The 22,889-nt window shown below is 36.4% G+C and overlaps 1 protein-coding gene across 1 annotated transcript in view; it reads left to right on the top strand.

The window, feature by feature from the left end:
• The first annotated feature begins 18,673 nt into the window (after positions 1 to 18,673).
• RYR3 (ryanodine receptor 3) overlaps positions 18,674 to 22,889 on the top strand; it is a 256,319-nt gene continuing 252,103 nt past the window's right edge. The window contains exon 1 of the mRNA XM_068946291.1: positions 18,674 to 18,889. Coding sequence (XP_068802392.1) covers positions 18,839 to 18,889 — 51 coding nt within the window. The 5' untranslated portion in view covers positions 18,674 to 18,838. The remainder of the gene's footprint in view (positions 18,890 to 22,889) is intronic.

Raw genomic sequence — 22,889 nt, 5'->3', positions numbered from 1 at the left:
GTATGCTTCCTTTCCTGTAGAAACTTATATGGGCAATCCTACTACATGAGTCTCTGTATGGCTTCTGTCTGTAAGCTGCATAAACATTATGCCAATAATGATTCCATTTCATTTGGAGATCTGTGTGGAATCACGTGGAGGAGAGAAACAATTAGTTGCGACGTAAATCTCTGAGTACTATTGAGTAATAAACTCACACGAATATATATGATTGTCATATTTTTTTTAGAAGTACTGAATTATAAGAATTGCTTTTTATTAAAGTCTCTAGTTTCAAGAACTCCAAATTCACTGACAATAATTGAGATTTTATTTTGAACAGCACTTTAATTTGAGGGATACGAACATGATTTTTTTCTAGCACTAGTTGTCAACACTAGACTTTACTTGACAGACAGGTAAGTTGGGTAAGAAACTCATAGATAAGCCCAAATATAAGGCCTTTAAGCCCTGGACTGGAGGATTAATGCAGGAAACTACTATTCCAGTGGCAATAATGAATTAGGATATTTTAACTCTCCATTTTTATATCCAGGGTGCTACTAGAAAAAGAACACATGCACTTAATTGCTGGGAAGAGAAAGGGAAATTCCCTGCCTGTAACATATGGACAGCTTTACCTTTATGGTCTTCTGCTGATGTCAGAGGCTGTATTCATTTCAACATTTTCAAAAGCCATAATCTTTTTTTGATTGTGAAACTGATCCATGGGAGACTGGGCCAATGTTTGTGACATTTAAAAAAATACACCTTACTTCCTACCAGCCCCTCTCACTCAAGCCCAAGGCTGTTAAGAGGTTTCTGCAAAAAGTTCAAAAGGAGATGAACCAAACTTCACAAAAGAGAGGTCCCCAGTCAACTAAAGCAGCAACACTTCCAGTTCCTCAGCTATCCTGGAATACAGCTGAACGGCAATTGCAGAATTGCTCCCTCAGTCCTCCTTAGGCAGCTCACTGGAGAGGTTGTTTAAGATCAGAAGGCTCTTGCCTCAGAATCAATGTAACCAAGCATTTAGTCTGAAAAAAACACTAATAGAAGGCAGGTCAAACTAGTGTCTGCAACCCACAGCGCACAGAGGGTTCTAGCCTTGCTCCGTCTTTCTCTTTGCCACGGTGCAGCTGAGTCACAGAACAACATGCTCCCTGGCTCTGTCCTGGCTGGGGAATCACTTCCAGAACATACTAGATGAGATAGCATGTTCCAGCACCATTGCTACAACTCCTGAAGTTTAGAATACAATTATTTTGAACATAGCAGCAAGAGAATACAATTATTTTGAACATAGCAGCAATCTGTGTAAGATTTAATTCGGATCAAGTTGCCAAGACCAAGGCTGTCTAATAGTACAGAGACGCCACAAATTCAAGCAAATCTAATTACGCATATGTTTTCTCATTTCTCCAGGGACCTGTTCTGACCTGCTTGTAGCCAGCACAGCAATCACTGCATTGTGTTAAGCTGTGTATACCTAAACTGTTCTCTGCCTCCTGAACACCTCGGCTGCCCATTATAACCCTGCATTTGCCAGCCTCTATCTCCTTGGGGGGGTAAGGGTTGAGCTACTTTTCCACAGAAGGAGAGAATCACTGGGAGCTGCTGTTCCTCCTCTCCTTGCCCCTTTTTTGCAACTAGGAAAGTAGTTGCGCCCTGTCTTAGTTCTTCACTACAAAACCTTTTTACTTTCCTGCTTGGGGGAGGGGATAAGATTTCTGTATGCTTGATCAAAGGAAAAAGACACAGGGAGGTTTCTTTCATCGGTGCCCAAAATCACATTACTTTATTCAGATCATGTGAGTACCACACGTTTCCAGTCAAGAAGGCTTTTGTAGCATTTGGTTTTAGACTGCATACATCCAGAGAGCTGTATTCAGTGATTCTGCTTCAAAGATTCCTTTAGTCCTCGGGCTATTTAGCATTTTTACAGTTTTTGCAAGCCTGTTTCCAAGTAGCACCATGATTTATTATGTACTGTGATTACAAAACCAATTAGTTATGTTTGCTTGTAACTCCTCACAGGATCTGCTGAAGATGGCAAGCCCTTTAAAGAAGAGAACTTTCTAGCTTCAGCTGTAGAAGCTCAAGGAGTTAATTGGTGGGCAGCTTGTCTGGGAGGGCTGAGATCCTACTTGAATGTGTTAATATCTTGTCAAAATAAATAAAGACTTTATATATAAGCTTTTAAAAACATTTTTAAGGCTTCTGTAAGAGCACTATATGATTTAATGAACAGGAACAAAAATGAGAACTAGAAAATGTAGCAAACTAGAGGGAAGGTGCATGCTGTCCTGAAACAGCAGCTGCAGACTTCAGCAGAGCTTAAGCTCTACAGAAATGCAATAAATAAGTGAAAAAATTCAAGCAAAAATTATCTATTCTTGAGGGAAGGCAGAATATTTAGAAGATAGCTTCTTGTGTGTTTTTTTTCTTTTTTTTCCTCTGTGTTTTTTTCTTTTTTTTTTTTTTATCTTTCTTTCAAATTTTTAATCCTGTATCTTGGGAATATTTGGAAGAGTTAATTGTATAACCGGTTTCTGTATTTTCCCAAGAGGTCATATCTAATAACTGTAGAAGCTTATTACAAAAGTTAATTAAGATATCTTCAGCACATTTTCATTTTTCTGCAACACAGGTTAGGTTAATAAATTTAAAATATTTAAGCTACAATAGAGAAAAAGATTTGATTATAATTTGTGACAAAAGCCTTATATTTGGCTATTAAATCATCTATTTAAACCTATTTTGCTGGAAACTAACAACAAAACTGAAAGTAAAACTAATTAAACAAGAGGTGATGTCAACTGGAGTATGTGTAAAGCAAGGGTGAGAAAGGGTACTTCTTCGTAAAGTGAGCAACAAATATGCATAGACTTGTGCCCTTCTATGGGAGAAACTTTTTAGATCTCTTCTTTCAGTCATCAAGAAATGGGGGATTACTTCCATGAACTCTTTGCAGGTAACAAAACTTACAACTGAACCAAAGGAAAGTATGAAAGAGAGCAACTGTGAAAGTAGAGGTGAAATTTTGTTATAGTTACATTCTAAAGAAGAATGGGTGAAAGTAGAGATGAGGATAACTTGTCCTTAAAGGATGTATACAAAAGCTTTTTTATGGGTAAGGGTCAGGTGCAAGTTAAATAGCTTAGGGAAATTGTTAAGAAGTTCCCAGGTGGTAGAAGGATAATTTACCAGTAGTAATATGTTGAATATACTGACGAAAAAAGGACTATTAGCAACTGGTCCAGTGAAGGCTTCCTAGTACTTTTTCCTTACATATGTCTCATGCAGCATTTCTCACTGTCACGTTTTCTTATTTATTAGTGAACATATTTTCATTTCTGGTTTTTACTGAGCAAAAGCTATGAGATTTGCACAGGTGAAATAGTGCCGCTTTGCTGCTTTTAATAGAATTGAAACAAGAAGAAAAATCTGCACAGACAAATTTAAGGCTTGTGTGCACTTGTTGAACAAATATTGCTGGCAGACAGATCCTTTTATATGTAATTATAGAAACATAATTAAAGATAGGTAGAGGAGGAGATTTCTGGTGGAGGAAAATACTGAAAAACAGGTTTGTTGCACTGGAAAATCAGGAGCTGAAATTACAGGAGAAGGTGAATATTAACCAGCTTGTGATATGGCTCATTTCAAAATACAGCTGAAAATCTTAGCTCCCGTGAGTACTCCTTGGACTACCACTAAGCGAAACACTATTTTTATTGTTCTTTTGAAATAAAGTTGTCAAGATTTCTGGTTCTGGTATTACAGATGAAGTGTAGACATGGAGATAAAGATGCCTGGGAGATAAATTTGGGTCAGATAATATTACTATAAGACTTTATAATTCTGAGACCCAAGTATGAATTCTGTTAAATTTCTCTTCTAATATTATATGTTCTTTGTACTTGACTGTCCCAGGTCAGGTGGTTTGTTACTTGGATAGTGGGTAATTGGATCAGTATGTGGAGATTTGTAACAGAAATATTAAGATGTGAACAGAAATATTAAGATACGAACAAAATATGAATGGGAATATGTTTGTGAAAGCACCAGAAGAAATGGCAGGACAAGAGTTAAGAGAATTGCATGAAAAAATGATGAAGAACACTGCTCCCAGAACACTGTTTTCAGAGTAGAATTGAAGAACGTGTTTTCATGTTAAGACCAGAAAGCCTGCTTACTCCTAAGAGGGCAGCACTTGTCAACAGACTTGTTACCAGAAGACTCTGCACTCCAACAACAGGAGGATGGCAGCAATGTTGCATATTATATATGCTATTCCTTTTGCTGTTAGGCTACCTGGAAAACAGACATACAAATGTACTTTTCAAGCAAAACAGGAAAAAATAAAAAGTGAAGAACAACCTCAACTAAAAGAACTGTTCATAATGTAGCGTGTTGTTGCTGCTCAAGAAATTCAGAGATGTGCTGAGGTCATGATAGCCTGCATCCCTTTTCCTCAGAGATGTACTCAAGCGATCCTGGCCAGGCTGATTGAGAACACCTGTCTTGGAGTCTGCATGTCGAGTGAGAGTGTGAGTGAATGAAATCTATGAGACAATGACTATGAGTGAGTAAAACAAATTTCAGTGATTTTTCTGTAAATAAATCACAGAATCACAGAATCACAGAATGGCCAAGGTTGGAAGGGACCTCTGGAAATCATCTAGTCCAACCCCCCTGCTCAAGCAGGGACCTCTAGAGCATATTGCCCAGGATCACATCCAGACGGGTTTTGAATATCTCCAGGGAAGGAGACTCCACCACCTCTGTGGGCAACCTGTTCCAATGCTCTGTCACCCTCACAGTGAAGAAGTTTTTTCTCAGGTTCAGATGGAACTGCTTGTGTTTCAGTTTTTGCCTGTTGCCTCTTGTCCTGTCACTGGGCACCATGGAGAAGAGGCTGGCCTCATCCTCTCGACACCCTCCCTTCAGATACTGGTACACATGGATAAGATCGCCTCTCAGTCTTCTCTTCTCCAGACTGAACAGGCCCATCTCCCTCAGCCTTTCTTCATAGGAGAGATGCTCCAGCCCCCTCATCATCTTTGTAGCCCTCCTCTGGACTCTCTCCAGGAGTGCCATGTCTCTCTTGTACTGGGGAGTCCAGAACTGGACACAGTACTCCAGGTGAGGCCTCCCCAGGGCTGAGGAGAGGGGCAGGATCACCTCCCTCAACCTGGTGGAAAAGCTCTTCCTAATGCAGCTGAGGATACCACTGGCCTTCTTGGCCACCAGGGCACATTGCTGGCTCATGCTTAACTTCTTGTCCACCAGGACTCCCAAAAAGAAGAAGAAGGAAAAAGAGTGAAGGTGCTTGAATGAGGAAGGTGAGTGGGAGATGAGGTAACAGCTGTGGGGCACAAGGAGGGGAAAAAACGTAAAGCAAAGGGAGTGGCGGAGCTGCTGCAGCTGAGAAAGGGAGATTGGGGAAAAGCAAGTGGTACAAGGGAGGTTCGGAGAAAGGTGAGATTGCCCTATGAAAGTCACCTTAGCAAAGACGAAGTATAGAAGGGAAGGGTGATTCTGGCTCACAGGTTCTGCAAACATGATAGTAGTTTTTAGAGAACACACAACAAGGCTATAAGAATTGAGTGCTAGTAATACCTCTGGAAAGAGACCCTGGCTTTCCTTCCCCCTTCCTCCAATTAGCAGCCAGCCAGTAATTGAGTACTTCCCCTGAGATGAGAGAGACCAGGCTGGGGAGACAAGGGTTCTTAAAAATACTGAAGGGGCAGAGGTAAGACTTGTGGAGTTACTGAGGTCTTAGACGGGTAAGATGGAGTAGATGGGTAGGAAGCAGCATACTGAGTATTGGCAGATACTTGTGTGAAGGTGGGGAGAGGGTGAGAATGCATAATATTGCATACTGCCTTCACACTTTGTATAACACTGGAAGGTGCAAGGGTGAAAAGATGATAGTATTTCATTGTGGGAATTAGGCAAGAAAAAGAAGTTTGTCTGAACAAGATGAGATCAGCAACAGTGGATGGAAAGTGATGGAGTTTACCAGAACTAAAAACCCACCCCACCCTGTTGGGGTGGCGATGAGGTTTAGTTTTGGTGTATTTTCAACCTTCTGATCAGGTAAATGCCAAAGCACATTAAACAGTACTGCATGCATGATTTTTTTTTTCTTTCAAATGGCTAACTTCTAAATGGCTGTAAATGGAGAATCTGGTAAAGCCCAGATACCACAGTTAGATTTAGGAAATGCAGTTGAAAATGGAAAGTAAGGAAAAGAATTAAGTATGTATGTAAGTATGCATAAGGGAGGAAATGTTACTTAAATTACAGAAAGATTCCATGTACTTGACGTTAAAGGCCTGCTTATGCAAGTTGTACGTGTGCTCTGTTACTATGAATGAGATAAATAGAATTTGCCACAGAAATTCACACAAGCAGAATAAACTCCTTTCATTTCCTTAAAATGACTTTTATAGTTCTTGAATTTAGTTGTGTAACATTAAAAATATATCCCCATGACTTTAAAAGAAAGCATGAGCAGGATTAAATTTAAAATTGCAATTGTTCAGTGTTCCATGTGTATGTACAACATATTTTTCATTGTTAAGTGTTGCATAACTTTTCCTTCATTAGTGTTATACGCTCCAATATTTATGTATTCTTATGTGCAACTAATTCTTATCTTTTACTAGTGTATGCAACTAAAAGACATCTTTGTTTAATCTGGAGCCTTAAAGGTCAAAAGTTGGATTTTTGTTATTGTCAGAAGTCTCATTCAAATGATTTTACATCTACATATTATTAGTAATATCAAGTCAATAAAAAAAACAGGAAAGTTTATTCTTACATTATACTGCAACTAAATTGTAGTCGCTAAGTACAACTGTTCAAATATAGCTTATGAAATCCTGTAGTCGTTGATTACCACAAGATGAGAGAGAGGATTTGTGAGAGGGATATTGTGCTAGCCTTGCTCTGTTCTATCACTTCTTTCTGAAGTATTCATAAATGGACAGGGCCAGAAAATGGACTACGGGGGTGTATGGGCCTTTACTTTGACTTAGTAGCCCTTACGTAACTTACTAATTTTATCTGTAATTCTAATATGAGTATACACATTTTGAATTTATGTGGCTATTCAATTTGACATCAGTCTAATTAGAATTGGCAAGATAAAGATCATTCTGCTTTGAGTAAATATGGTTGTGTATTTGGTACATCCAGAAATGATACTAGTTTACATGATACAAAGTCTAATTATTATATGATAATAGGCCAGAGTAAGATTATGGACACCCAAACTTAGTAAGACCGTGCTGTTAGCATGATACGCAAGGCCTAACACCTTTCAAGGTAAGATTCTATACCAGATAATTTAGAGATAAGTGAAATATTTTAGATTCTATAGCACCCAAAATAAGCATCAGATATGATTTCATAGCTTCAATGTTTTGCCACTCATAATCCAAATTGCACTTGCTTTGTGTATGGTAACACTCACAATCCTTATGACATGGATGGAATTCAATAAATAGTGTATTCAAATCAAATTTATCATTCTTGATTCTATCTTTTCATATGAGCTTCCTAAAGTACTATTGAACCAAGCAGATAAACTGTCAATTGAAGACATATTTTCCTCTTTAAAATTATTGCATAAGTGATTCCAGTTCACTTTAGGATCTTATTCCAGAAGAGCTAATTGATTGATTAGGATGTGGAATAATGGTACTTAGTATGTCAGTGTGGAATTGTTTTTTAAATCTTTGATTTTAGAACTTGTCATATATAAATGAACTTCTCTGAAAATGATGTGTTGTCGATGGCTGCTCTTTTAATTTGCTAATTAATAAGGGGGTTTTTTTGGTTTTATTTCCTGGACAATTTATATTCTTCCATGATTTACTCTTTAATATTTTATGCATCAGTTTCCATTGTCTGTAGTCATGGTCCGTGCTAGTTCTTGATCTTATAGCTCTAAGCAGGTGCATACGTGTTCATGCACAACAGTTCACTCTGTAAGAAATGTTTTTTTCCCCCTCATTTTCAAACAACAGTTAAGTAGACTTTTTACTGATTCTGTAGCAGAATATCATCAAAATATGGGATAATTTCATACAATACCTTTTAGAGACTGGAATATCCAAGCTTATGCATTTATAATGTATTCCTTGTTACTGTTTAGACTTTGTTGTCACTTTTACTGATTTTTACTATGGATATCAAGGTTGTCACTGGCTAGCAGGGGGGCTGTGGTTGTCAGTGTATCTACTCCATAGCTTACTTTGCGCTTATGTATCTGTATGACTGTTTGCAGTTAGGGTGAACTTGACTTGATAAGCATAAGATCTCACTGGTGCACAGTTATTTTCAAGATCAGTGGTCAGTAAGACTTAATGAACCATTCTTATATTTAAAACAACTTATTTATCACATTTTGTGTCAGGAGCAGTTTACCAGATTACACGCTTCTGGGACCCTTATGTTTAAAAAAACCCAAATTCCTGAATATTTTCTCTGTACCACAAAACTGTCCAATAAATGCCATTTATGACACTTTGTACAGCCCATGTTCTCCTTTTAAAGTTTCCCAAAGTATTTTCTTTTCTTACAGAGAAATTCCTACCAGACATTTTGATTTATTTACTGCATAAAATAAAAATATTTCTTTTACATAAAATAGCTTAAACTTTTGAAAAATCATTTGGATTATAAAGAATCTGTTTTTGAAGATACCATGTCTTGCAAATCCTTCTGAAATATTAAAGAAAAAGGGGGGGGAAACTTCTGTTGCTTTTCAAATAATGGTTTGCTTATATTGTTTTTGCTATGCACAAGCTTTTCTTTAGAAATGTGCTTCTTTAGTATATATCAGTATAAAAAACATTGAGGTATCTTGCACTCACAATCTAATGGGAGGTTACTTATTCTTTTGCTTTATCCTTTATACCTTTTACTGTTTAAGAACTTAGTGCTCTTTTTATAATTTTAAAATATTTCTAGGAGGATTTACATTACCATTGTCACAGTATAAGTTTGCACTTCATTGAAGTATGATGTGGAGTAAGGTAGATATGGATTAAAGAAGTCTGGAAACTCAGCAATATATTAAAAGAAATTACAAAACCAGGGACTCACTTACGGACATGGAAAGTGTAATTTGTAACCACATTTATGCATGCACTTTCGTTAGCCTTCCATGTAATTTCAAAGACTATATTTTTATTTACTTTTCTTTGTGAACAGAATGGACATATATCAAAATATCAATCTGTTCCTTTGAAGTCTAATAGAAATCTGAAGTTTTTGACAGTAAACAATGGATTAATAAAAATTACAGTTGAGAGATGGTTGAAATAATAGTAAAGATAGATGTGTTTATATAAATTAGTATTCATATCCATCTTGGTAGTCACAGCTGGTTAGAATACCTATAATGTCAAATTATATACTATTACCTGTAGAGTTCATGGTTGGCTTTTGATGAGATAGTGAGTTTAGGTGAGATAGTGTTCTGAAGCAGTTGAAACTAGGCAAGCCAACAAAGCTCCCAAGGACTGAATCTGAAGAAAGCTGCCGGGGAATCAAGGGAACATTCAAGTTTTGCATTCTAAAGCTTGTTTCATCATGTTGGTAGCCTTCCTCCAGGAAGGGAGTGAGAGATTGGTGTGTAATTTTGGTCATTAAGAGCAAACAACCAAGCATGTGGCATACTGCTATTCTGTTGTTAATTAATAATTGAATTACTCCAGAATGTGTTGTTATAAGATACAATTTTAAGTAGCAAAATTCATATATGGAATTTAAACTACATTCTCAGAGCAAAAGAAAAAAAGTTAAAATGCTGGCAGCTATTAATACAGGCATCAATTAAGAAAAAGGAAGATGTATGAAATGCTCAGCAGGAGCCTCTGGGATTTAAACTCTTTTCCTTCCCGGTCTAGAAACAGCTAGAATTTAAGCCTCAAAACAAAATACTAAGGTAGGTGTCAGTGTAGGGGAACTAATGAAAAGATGATTAAAATTGCTCTAGTTCCTTCACTGACCTCCTCACTCCCTTTCTGAGCATTTTCATGGAATTAGCATTTGAGTAGGATTAATTTGAGCTACAGAGATTTTTGTATTAGAACCTACACATTTCTTAGGCTAATCCTATCTACGCTACTGCGTGTTCTGAAAGCAGCTGAACTGGCTTACTGTCACATGGAGTAACATCAGTAGAAAATATGAGACGAATAAAGATGCCCTATATTTTCAATAGTAGATCATAATTTATATCTTCTGTAAGTCTAAGTGTGCATAAACACAACATTAATTCTGTTTAGGGGAGGGCTGAATACTGAAATATTCAATGGCATTTAATAATATGGATTAATTATTTTTTTCTTATGCCATAGCTTTAAATAAATTCATTAAATATTTGTGTAGAAAAGCTCAGAGGAAAAGAAGTTAAATCTGAAAGCACAGTAAATCCAGTAGAGAGTGCTGGTACAGTTTTCTCAATGGAAGTTCCAAACACTATTGGGAGACCTAATTTACCATTCACAACTGAACAATACAGCTGGATACAAAACACTGTGTATACATAATCTGTTCACATTCAGCTGATAGTATTGAAAGAATTGTAGTAAACGTATTGGAGGCAATTAAAAGCGACTTGTGACTAGTTAACTACAAAAACATTGAGTATTTTAGACAAATATTAGGTAATCTTACAGTTGCAATACTACAAATAGCTGATACAGTCTTGGCTTATGGTCATAAGTCTTTAACTGCATTGGCAGATGCAAGAGAAAACTGTAATTACTGTTAACTCTTACAATTCTGTCAGGCTGTGTTCTGGTAACTGATAGTTGGATTCACGTCAGGACTCTGTGTTTAGGACAGCCAGCTCCTCAACATTGCTACTTAGGCACTTGTTTCTCTCTCATTCATGTTTTAAAGTGGCTAACCATGCTTTTATTACTACAGAACGGAATTAGTGCAGTTTCCTATTCACTGGTTTGCTTAAACTTTTTTTTTTCTACATAAACTCCAAGCTGTTCATAATGTGTTGCCATAGGTGCTTCTCTGAAATCATCATCAATTTCAGTGAACTTGGTTCAAAGCATTGAAAATCGCTCATTAAAGTTTCCTGATTCTTCATTAAAACAGTCTATATTCAAATGCTTACAGAAGTTTAGTGTTGAAGTGTTCATGCTCAATCCATGCCAGAGGGTTAAGATTTTGGGAATATTTGACTAGAAAATACCTGAATACTTCTAGAATAAAGCAAGCTTAAAAACATGCAGTTTTAAAGTGTCATTATAAATGCACAAGAAACTTAGTAGTTCTGGAGTTTGGATCAGAAACATGAAATTTGGTGGTGGTGTCATTCCAAGACCGGAAATGCCTTTCGTTTTCCCAAAGATAAAATGATCATATCTTACAAGTTTGTACAAGACATCAAAGCTCAACATAGAGTATATTTAATTAAATTCTTATTCTGCTTAACCAAAATTCACAGTCTCAGTGTTTTATACCATGTAAACACTAAACTACATGCAACTGTAAGTCTTAGCTTTAAGCAGCCAGTCTAAGCTAGATCTCTTTGTGAAGTTCAAATGAAATATGTTTTCCCATTCACTTCTTGAATTACTGTTTCAGGAGGAAATACACATTTTTTTTTTTAAAGTCTTTTATTGCAGTTCTGTGTGAGAGTAGTGCCTTGTGTAAAAGCATTTTACTACTGATATTACAAAAAGTTTGGGAACTGAGATGAAAGTTACGGCCAGAACAGTAGAAGTGTCTATCAGTTTATGTCTGTTAGAGTTTGTGAGCTAAGCTTGTGACATCCAGAACTGGAATTTTTGAAGAGGTGTAGAGGAGCTTCATTTTGATAGACTTAAGTCAACTGGGATTGGAATAATAGCATTTTCTGAAATAAAAGAAAGTCATACTCCTATTTCAGTATTTTGAGTTTTGGAAGGAACTTACAAACTTCCATTTTCCATGTTTTTAAAGGAAAATAGAAGAAGATGCAATGTCAAAGTTCATAGCTTCTTAGACTATAGTTATAAATGCGTGTTGACTAAAATGGGGAATGACACTCCTGATGTATATGTTAAAATAATACATGAATGGTTGTATTTACCAATCTGATAGTTACAGACTTTTTCACTTATACCACCAGATGGCCACCTAACATAAACTTTCGGACTCAGTGTACGTGAAGTGGTGTGTTTTATATTGTAACATTTTTTGTTTTCTTCTCCTTTTTAAAGGTTTTCTGTTTCCAGTAGAAATAGAATTGTATGTGTTTTCTGGTGGCTAGGCTAACTCCACATAGCTGAATAAACTAGATTTCACTAGACCTAGGATGATAATAGCTATTTGCACGCTCCGCTGAGATCTCTTTCTGATCTTTCTCAGTGCTTGCAAGTGCAACCAGCATTTTTCTTCTTGCCAGTAGGGCTATCTGTCTCCCTGCACTCAGCATAAATATAATCCAGTGTTTTGCCATCAAAGAAATATTATATAAAAATACTGTTTGATAGTTCTGTTTCCAGATACCAAGCAGATCAGTACTGTAGTGCCACCATAACTTTTTATATTATTTTTCTTTCTCTAATTAAAGGATTATAACAAGTCAAGGTATCCTGAATAATCTTTTGTTGCAGAGACCTGAAAGAATTCATCCTCTCTGAGGAGCTGAAAGAATACTTGAGTTAGGAAACTCAGAAATGGAAAGTAACTGAGGCAGCAGAATTGTGCTATTTAAGTTGTGAAACTTACCTGTGATAATATCTATTGGTGAGAATTTTGTCTGTGAGATAGTTTAAGGTGCTGCATTGCCATATGACAAACGTAAAAAGCATGTGTCACAATAAGAATTCATCAGAGTTGGGAAATATGCCTTCATGTGAGGGAAGGAAGAGCTGAGTCCGTTTCTAAATCTTGAACTGCAGCTCTCACAGATTGCAGTGCTGAGGAATTAGCCAAAGAGAAGGGGACCGTAGTCATTCTGACCCTTCTGGTTAGCAAGCTAAATTTGCATTACGATTAAGTTTTATTTAAAAACTACCCGTTTCAGAAGATGTTTGATACAGATCAGTAGAACAATTTTATTGTGGTATAGGTAAAAGTGTATTTGATTTATGTTGTTTTAACTGCTCGATTTCAAGTTGGATGAAAATGAGTTTAACTTACAACTAGGTTGAAAACTTTACCTGGGGAATTATTTGTTTGCTATTTATATTGCTCAGGACAACTACATTGTTTCTCTTGGAGTTCAATGTTATCTTTATACCTGAAATTTTTCCATCTAGAGCTGTCCTATTTAGGAATATTAATTAAAAGAAATTCATTTATGAGGAATTGTTAAGTTCAGCAAGAGTCCACAGCTTCCCTGGTGTTGATGAGTTTTGAGTATCTGTTCTTAGGTACTGCTTTCTCCTAATCTTGAATAAAGTAGTGTTGAAGTTGTTTGGAAACTCACTAAGTTAGACCTTATTGCTCATACTGTGCTGTGGATTCTGTAACATTTCATTCCTTCTGTATTGATAAATAATTATATCAAAGATTGCCTAGTTTTTAAGATAAAATGAAACAAGAAAGGATTAGCACTCAGGATATATGTAAAGCCCTGAGAAAATTAGTTTGTAAAAGAACAGGAGAAAATGTAGATGAGGCTTAGAAATATGTGTAAATTAAGAAAGCCATTCTTGCTTTAAGTCACACAAAGTAAGAATTTTCTGATAAATGTATTCCTCATCCTGACTATCAAAGATCCTACATTTACACTGTAAATTGTAAAAAAATTTAATTGCTCTAGAATAAATTTAAAGAAAAGGCATTAAGTGCAAATTCAAGGAGCAATTCTTTCTAATGTGAATGGAATGTTAACTTGTAGTAAGTGCTCGTGTTTGTAAGCTGGACAAGTAGTTGACTCTCTTATTGCATAGGCTGGAAATGGCCAGCATAGCAAATCTGATTATTTCTTTGTGAGGTGTCTCGTTTCATGTACCGTTTCTTTTAATGACTTTAAAAAATGTGTATATAAACTTCTTTCTATTTAAGTGGAGCATACAGAATGCAGAGAGGTTTTGGTATTTGAGGACCCTGGGAAGATTATATGGGATTGTCTGCTCATTTTAGGCACAAAAAGTGTTGACTGTGAATAAAAAAGAATGTGGCAAGTATTTCTGATATAGAAACATAGAAGTCATGGAAAGAAAGTACATAATAGAGATATTTTGTCTTAATGTATTGTTTTTTAATGCATTAATTTAAATTGAACATTTTAAATTGAACATTTCAAATACTGAGGTGATTCTCTAATATTAAACTAAAACGCTGTTATTATCATCATAGCCAGTTTCTAGCAGCTGAGTTGCACATCAAAATTATGATTTTTTTCTCTTCTCAGTTATTCCTAGCTTTGATTCTAAGAAGAATAAGTGTAACAGATGAAATGGAATATATGTTATTAGAGCTTATATAAAAGTTCACTCAGCTTTTCTGTCATATTCAAGTACACATGGCTTTTATATTAAGAATTCTGATGCAATCACATTCAACTCGAAAGCACATCAGCACTGTCACATGCATATGGCTCTTGATAAAAATACTGGTTGCTGACTTTGGTCTTAACAGTTCAATCCAGCCATGTATTTTTCTGTTGAAATTCAGAGGGTTTGTAGATCCCTAGCTCTCTTTCTTATTGAATCCCTCTCCCCAAGAAGCCTCATAACACATTAGTTATTTTTTATTATATTAGAGATGCTACCTATTTCACTATAGCTTCAAATAAACTCAATGAACTTTTCAATGTCAAAGATAAAAGTGATTTTACCTGTTATTTAAAATCTTACTTCTAAAGTCCTAATGCACTTCAAATTCTGCTTGAAGAACTGAAGTAATTGATTCTGAGTAGCAAATAAAAAGTGTATAGGTGAAATTGCAAGTTGGTGCAGAGGACCTTTTTAAACAGCATTTAGATTTTAGCTTTTACACTGTATTATCAGTGGAGAATACCATTTTGAATTTTCACCCTACATACACTTAGGTAACTGATGTAACCCTAACTTTGAAAATGCCAGGATGTGTGTACTTACTGTTATGTGTCTTGTAAATCTCTGTTGCTAGATTTTTTTTATCAGTCTTTGATTAGCAGTGTAAGCCAGTCTTCTAGAAAGTAATATACACATTGTAAAAGATGGTTTAGATTCAGATATTCCATGCTGTTGCATGGGTGTTTACTTCTGTTTTTAAACTTCTCCATGCTACCATTTTATTGCCAGGCTACAACCATTATAAAAATTTGGAATTATTATTTGGCTTATCAGCAGTGAAGCCTCCTAAAAGTTAACCTAGACAAGAACTCATTGAAGAGTCAGCGTGAATCTCTCAGTCAGTAAATTTACTTTAAATAGTTTTGATTCTTTTAAATTTTGTGGGCAAGTTTTTGTATAGTGCTAAAATAGTGTAGACTCTGTCCACAATGTAATCAGCAACAGAAGTACTAAAATATAGATTTATAACTGATTGACGTAAGTAGGATATCATCGCGGTCGCAGTTCAGATTATTTGACCTTTGTGGCTTTCTTGGTGGAATACTGCATCTAGGAGTGAGATAAAGATTAAAGTCAGTACTGTCAAATTTCATCTCCAGTAAAAGTAGTTTTACTGTATATGCACACATCTGCCGGTCTCTGTGGAATGTGTGTGTGATGTGCAATTGTTTCGGGTTGACTTACTAAACTCCAGTGCCTTGAAGTAATTTTCTTTCAGTTGTAACTTCCATACATGAAGAAAAAGAAAAGGCAAATTAGTATTATGAAACTGGAAATGCAAAGCATTGTATTCTGTGTAAATAAGACTTTTGATTAAATGCAGAGGCCAAATCTCAATCTCACAGAGCACTGAGGAAAGCTTGAAAAAACTAACAGCTATGGTTTCTTGAGGAGACCATAAATTTCATTATGCTATAGCAATGGAGTATATTTCTCAATAAACATGTAGGCATGATACCAAGCAGAACAAAACTCTAACCAACACAAGCAGTCTGAAATGGCTTTGCAGTTCACTTGTAAATTTTAAAATCATGAAATCTAACCAAAGTATTTCACTTATTGGGGCAGGCAATTGTTTCCCGTAACAGTGCATTGGCTACTTTGTAGAACTGAATATCAAACAAAGAAAAATAGAGGGACTTACAAAGACAAAAACAAACCTGCTGATGGAATTTGGGGTCATAATCTTACCTGTTTTACCTACATGCTCTCTGTTATAGTGCTAGAGGAACTATCAATATTCATTTTTTTCCATAAGCTTTTTTCTGTTGGTGTTAAAAATACCAAGTAAAACCCTGCTATGCTAATATCAGTGGGGAAAAAAACCCCAAAACCTCCATGGGTACCTTATTAGAAAATATAAGTGTGTATACGCACACACACACACAAACACAAAAACACACAAATATGCAAATTGAAGTGTTTTACTCGGAAAGTATGTTAAAGTGGGTTCCGTGTGAAACCTTTTGGATGGAATACTCCAAAATAAAAGGAAAACATTTTTTACAAATGACTCTCTCCACTCCGTTTGATTTAGATGGATTCATCTCAGCTTTAGATGTTGAACGTAAAATTTAAAATTCTTGTTCTAGTAAATGAAATAAAACAGGATTGACAGATATACCACATAGCATTTGTGTATGTGTGTGTGAAAGAAATAGAACACTCATCACAAGATTTCACAAAAACTACAATTGCTCTGTCTTACACATACTGTTTTCTCAGGCTTTGGAGTATTTCTTGTTCATGATCTTTCAGTGTACAATGGTATGTCTAACAGAGTATTTCCTATAACATCACAGAAAATCTATGCAGGTAAGGATAGCTTTTCTGATATGAAATATAGGTACTAAATTCATTCTAACAGTAAACGTACAGATAAGCATGTATCATTTATAGGCCTCTGTAACTGATCTGTTTTTCCTTGCTTTGATTTTTAGGTAAGAAGTTTTCCCCCATTCCTTCAGTTGAATTTTTCTGGGGTACTTAACCTTCTAGCAACTCGAAGGAGGATCTGTGGAGTTTTACTTTTTGTAAATGACGAAAGAGGTAAAACATTCATTCAAAGATGGTTGAAGTTAATAAAATATAAATAAAATTAAAAAAAAATTCAGAACACCTGTTTTTTATTTTTTTTTTCCCTGTCACATTCCTCTTCCTTTGAACAGATTCCTTTTTCTTGCTCACAACAGCAGACAAAAACTACTGGAGGCCAGAGGGGCTGGGGAGGGAGAGGAGATTTGCAGGGCTTTGGCTCGCCTCTATGATCAAGTCAGAGGCTTTGTAGGATCAAGTCAATTAGAAGCTTTTGACTTGCCTCTGGCCCTGAAATTGCCAGCTGCTGAGTAATGAGATTGTTAGTATTTTTTTGAAAGAGTTTCTCTGGGTAGTAAGAGAGAATGAGATGAAACAGTTTTTGAAGAGTTTTGCTTGAAGGAGAGAAACTATTGGGCATCTCACTGTTTGGCCTACAGGCACGTTTAATTAGAGAAGTATTAGAATATTATTAGATTTTTTTTCTGGACTCCATGTAATTTGTAAAGTGGACAGTTGTGCATAAACATATTTGCTTGTGGACATAGTTCATCTAGGTTCAGTTTTAACTGCGTCTCAGTTGTCGCATGTGACATCAAGAAAGTTGTTCTGCTTTTACTCTTATGTGTCTGCTTCTCATTTGTAAAGCAGAAACATGTTTTAACTAACTCTGAAAAAGGCATGTGTCCCTATAAATATAGACAGCACAAATTTTGGATAAGGCTTCTTGGGGAGGGAATGTACGGGTAGGCTGTGGCAGCAACCTTGTCACAAGATACAGGCTCATGTAGTAAATTGGCTGGCTAAAGCCTCCTTACTGCTCTCTCCTCCTCCCCTTTCCTTGCTCCCTTTTTCCATTTTCTCCCTTCCCCTCAAATTTGGACACTAGGACCTTAAATTTTGTCCTAGAGATGACCCTTTTTTTTTTTAATAATTTGCTTATGTTGAAGTAATAACAAGAACTCTGTTACTAATGAAAATTGTTATATTATTTAACTTGTATTTAAAGTTATTTTGAGTTTTATTTTAATATTAGTGCAGCTTATACATTTTGAGCTAAATTTGTACAATCTCGTACACATTAGATACTCAGGTGCAGTTTTAAATGGTACAAATAAAAACTTTGCCATCCGTAGTATATATATAAAAATGCCATTTAAAATGATGGCACAAATAACTATAGGTAGCTGGTTCAGATCGTTAAATCATCCTGGAAATTAGATTTGCAGCTGCTTATGCAGAGAAGCAAGAAACAGAAGTTACTGTAAACAAGCTGAAAATATGTGCTGTCAAAACCAGCTTGTCATATGATCATCTGATTCATATCCTTCTGCTGCACAAATCAATAGGTTCAGAGTTGCTGAATTTGATAGATTTCAGTGCAAAATTGGGAACTCTGATCTGTGAAAATGAAAATGAGAGCTCTGTTTTTATTAACACTTCACCATTATTGCTGCTGTAGGCAGACAATATCGTGGGGAGGAGGGGAATGGTGATGCATATAATGTTTCCTGCAATAGCTTAGCAGTAGGTTTTTCCTCTAGGATGGAGAGTAAAGAGAGAAAAGGAAAGGATTTGCTTGCTATGAGCTGGAAAAGCAGCGCAGTTGGTTCTGGCAGTGAGGGGGTTGACTGACAGTCTGCAGTGCAGTGGAGTTAGCTGAGCTCCCTATATGGCTGTGGATTAGCTATATGCTAATACTGATAGGAGAAGAGAAGCTGTACCCAGTGCAGTGAGCTGCTGGTGGAGGCAATCGGAGTCTTAGCAGAGCTGACTCCTCAAGAGCCATGGCTGAAGGGGGTGAAGGAGGGGAAGATGAAATACAGTTCCTACGAACTGTAAGTATCTGCTTTTCTAGGTCACCTAGTACATGATTTTATTATGTCTTGTGTCTATTACTTCTCTGTTGTATTAATATTAAAGTGTTATTCTGTGCTGGGCTTTGCCAAATGGCAGAAATGATTTAGCCAGTAGAAAAAATAAAACAAGCATATGAGCTTTAATAGCATTAGACAGTCTCAACGTGTTCTTTCTTGAATCTGCTCAATAGCTGGTTTGGTATAGGGAGACCTATTTCCTCTGTAATCCCCTGTGTTTGAAGCGTCCTCGTCAACTTTGTACTTGGGTTGCTAAATGTAGCATGCCAAATATCTGACCTCTGAAACTTCTGTCTAGGTTAGATTTCACTGACATTAACAGAAGCTTTGCAAATAGGAGAGCCTTAAAATGATGAATAAACCAAGCAAGCTCTTGATAACCCTTTCCAATAAGCACGCACACAGAAGCACATTTGTGAGTAGGGAGTACCAACAGACGTGGAACTGGGGGCTCGACAAATATAATAAAAGAGGTTTATTTTAAAAGGAGATAAGGATTTCTCTAGGAAAGGGTGTTAATTAGTGAAATAGTTTTTAACTTGGTGTAATTTTTTATAAAGACACCTCACGTTCTTTCTTAAAGCTTTACACTAATATGACAACCAATGTGAACTTCTAAGCAAGTCGTGTTCATGCAGTAACTTACGGGAAGGGGTTAAGATCTTTTTATTTGTCATCTTTTCTCTCTTGTACCTAGTCTTGCAGGGTAAAAATGATGTTTTGTTGTGTAAAAGCATGGAAGAATTGTGCTTGATATGTGTATTCTGCCCTCTTCCCATACCATCTTTACTGAAAAATGTTCCAGAAATAGTCCCCCCTAGAGTTGATACAACTTGAGAGGGATAAGCCTCCAAAATAAAATGTGCTAAGTGCCCAAAGTAGGAGATTGCAAGTCTGATCCCTAACAGGGGGGAATAGAAGGGTGAAGAGTGGTGGTGGCTGCTTCTGCTTATGTAAATTGTTTGGGTGTGATGAAGTGGCATTGGCACTTTCAAGCCTGTGAGAAGTTCTAGGGGGGAAAAATGGAAAATTACTATGAAGAACCCTTTTCTACATCCTTTCCCCCAGCTCTACTTTTTAGAGGTATCTATTTCACACAATTACTCGGTCTTTAGCAGAAGGTGCTTTCATCTGAGAACAGAGCTTTAAATTAATGCCCTTTATCCTTTCACTTTCTAAGATGTTTGAGAGAACAGTTTTCCTCAGTGATGGAGTGAGGAGCCTTGTGTCTTCATAGATGGCCTGTTTATGCTACATGAGATGGCACTTTCTGCTGCAGCTCATTCTCATGCTTGTAGAACTCTGTTGAGCTTCTTTTCAACATAAGGTGCTAAATAGAGGTGGAGGGCCCAAAAAGGAGGCAGGGACTGAGACCATGCAGAAGTGTTTCTTCTACTTGGTGTTAGGAAATCTTCTGCGGTAAGAAAACAGACTATTTTTTTTTTTCTGGAAGCCCCAGCTTCTTGTTGCTGTGAGCAAACATACAGTAATTGTACTGCTCTCTCCTTTCAATACAAATTCCTTCGCCTCATGGAGACGGGACCAATCCTCATTTCACGATACACTGAGAAAGGAACCTTTTATAAGGTAGTGGTGCTACAGCGATGTAAGCCTCACAGACTTGCATTATTTACAGACTTTACTGCTGCATAAACACAATGTTTGTACATACAATATCAGGTGTAGCAGCTCTTTAATATTCTTCTAGCATCATTGTTGATCAGTCAGGGTCTTCCCCAGACCAAAATGTTTTTTGGAGAATTTAGATTGCTAGTGAATGTTCCCGACACCTGTGCAGTTAAATCTTTTGAAATAATTGATCTCAGGATTCTTATTTTTGAGTCCATAGGAAGAAGTGTTCCAGGATGTTACAGAGACCACTTTGCTCTCAGATATAACTCTTTCTTAGTGAGATATAAACCAAAAATAAATCTCTTTTAAATAAAGTCTCTCTAAATAAAGTCTAGTAAAATTCTTTTTTTCTTCCTTAAAGGAAACCTTTCCCTTTGTCCACCATTTTCTATGATTTTTTTTTTAACCTCCGTGTCTAAGTTATAACATAGTTTTGTGAATCATTTTTTAAGCCTCTCTGGCCATGTAGAGGGCTAGTAGCACATAAAAATGATGCCTCTTTTCATTTGTAGCGGGTGGCAAACTTGTGGCCCTTTGGTGGCAAGCTTTTCAGGGCAAGTACACCTTTACCGTCATCACTAATGTACTGGTAGGTGTTTGACACTTGGTTGAAGTAAGTCCCAATGCTTGTGCAACAGTCTTTATGTGTAACAGTGATAGAATTTAAAGGAAGATTTTGCTAATACAGTGTAAATCCCTGTCTTCATTTTTCCCTGGCCTGTAAATTCAGGGTGAATATATGTAAGTACACACACGTGCACACACACACGCATTTTCTTTATACTTCTAAACTTCTGCTGTGTCTTTTAGTTGGGAATTTTTTTTGAGTTTTGATTTTTATAGTAACACTTGGAATTGTTTCAGTGTTGGTTTTCTGTTGGTGGCTTTCATCCGGCTTTGACTCTAGGTATTCAGTGTATGTATGCACCCACATTTTGTCTTGGGTGTAGAAGGGAGAAGTAAAGCATTTGTTGCATGTGTGTAGTATGCTATGCTGCCATCTCTTAGGCTCCTGCCTTAGTAGTGTTTGTTCTTTAGATAACTTTCTGCCCTATCTTTTGTTTATTATCTCATGCTATGGTGTGGATACATGAGAAACATTTGAAGGTAAAATATTTTTATGCATTAGCTGAGAATAATAAGTATGTTAAGCTGTGCTGTTTCAGTTACCATGCTGAGGGATGTGGGGAGAACCCTGTTACCCTTGGCAATGTGCGCTAGTGAGTGTAAAGCACTCTTATTCAAGCCTTTCCTAGCTACTTTAACTTTACTACCGTGATTAAAATTGAGAGGGTCCTCTCCTCTCTGGAATATGTTCTGAATTTCTTTGTTGTTCTCATTGCTGCCAAATTAATCTAATATGAGGTAATGTCTTGGAACACACAGCACTTTCTCTATCAGAAATACCTGCGCAGTCACTTGCTAGCAGAGAACTTGATGGGGTGTAACATTAGAGGGGTATCAAGCCCCTCTAATGTAGAGGGGCAGTTTACAGATACTTTTAATGAAGCATGCTGAAGTTATTTGCCATCTTAGAGTTGGTATTATGGTGATAGCATTGGGTTATAGGCATATTACAGTGTTATTTTTCTGAAATTCATCACATTAGTAGAGTGTTTCCAGATTTAATCCAAATTTGTTTTTTGAGGTGGCTCATAACACATTAGTCAGGAAAGTTTTGCCCTGTTCTCCATGCGTCTGAACAGAGTGCGTTCCTGTGTTTGTGGGTATGAATGTGTGTGGATACATTTGTGTATGTGTCTGCATATGCATGACTTTTTCCCCAGCTGCTTACAAATTTTCTGTTTCTCTGAGTGATTAAAAACAGTGGCCTTGATATCTAATTCTTCTCTGTTGACTTTTGCTTAAGAGTTTATCTCAGTGACCTAATTTTAAATGTTCTGATAAATATCTCCAGTCATTATCTAAAAATTTACAGGTAGGAGTGGGAGATTGTTTTCTGTCATAGACTTAGTGTAGCTACCAGCTATATTTGAAAGAAACAATAGCATTTTGCTCTTTTTTTTTTTTGATGTTCCCATTAAGCAAAGACCTAGAATATGATATTCAATTTTTTTTTCAAGATCTAGTTCGTGTGTATGGATTTACAGAACTAGTTCATAGATTTTCTTTTAGGTATGATTTTCACCACTTGTGTGTTAAATTACAACTCAGAATCAAGATAGCTGGATGGCTTATACATGTTTATAAACGTGTAAATACATTTCCCTCTCTACATTGCTTGAAAATGAGCTCCTCTACTGTCAAGATGCTACAGAAGAGATGGGTTGTTATCTCAATATTAATTTTACAATATGAATAGTTTGAG

The sequence above is a fragment of the Struthio camelus genome, chromosome 5, assembly GCF_040807025.1.
Source record: "Struthio camelus isolate bStrCam1 chromosome 5, bStrCam1.hap1, whole genome shotgun sequence".
NCBI lineage: Eukaryota > Metazoa > Chordata > Aves > Struthioniformes > Struthionidae > Struthio > Struthio camelus.
Note: the sequence above shows the minus strand (reverse complement) of the source record. Positions and strands in the feature narration are given on the sequence as shown.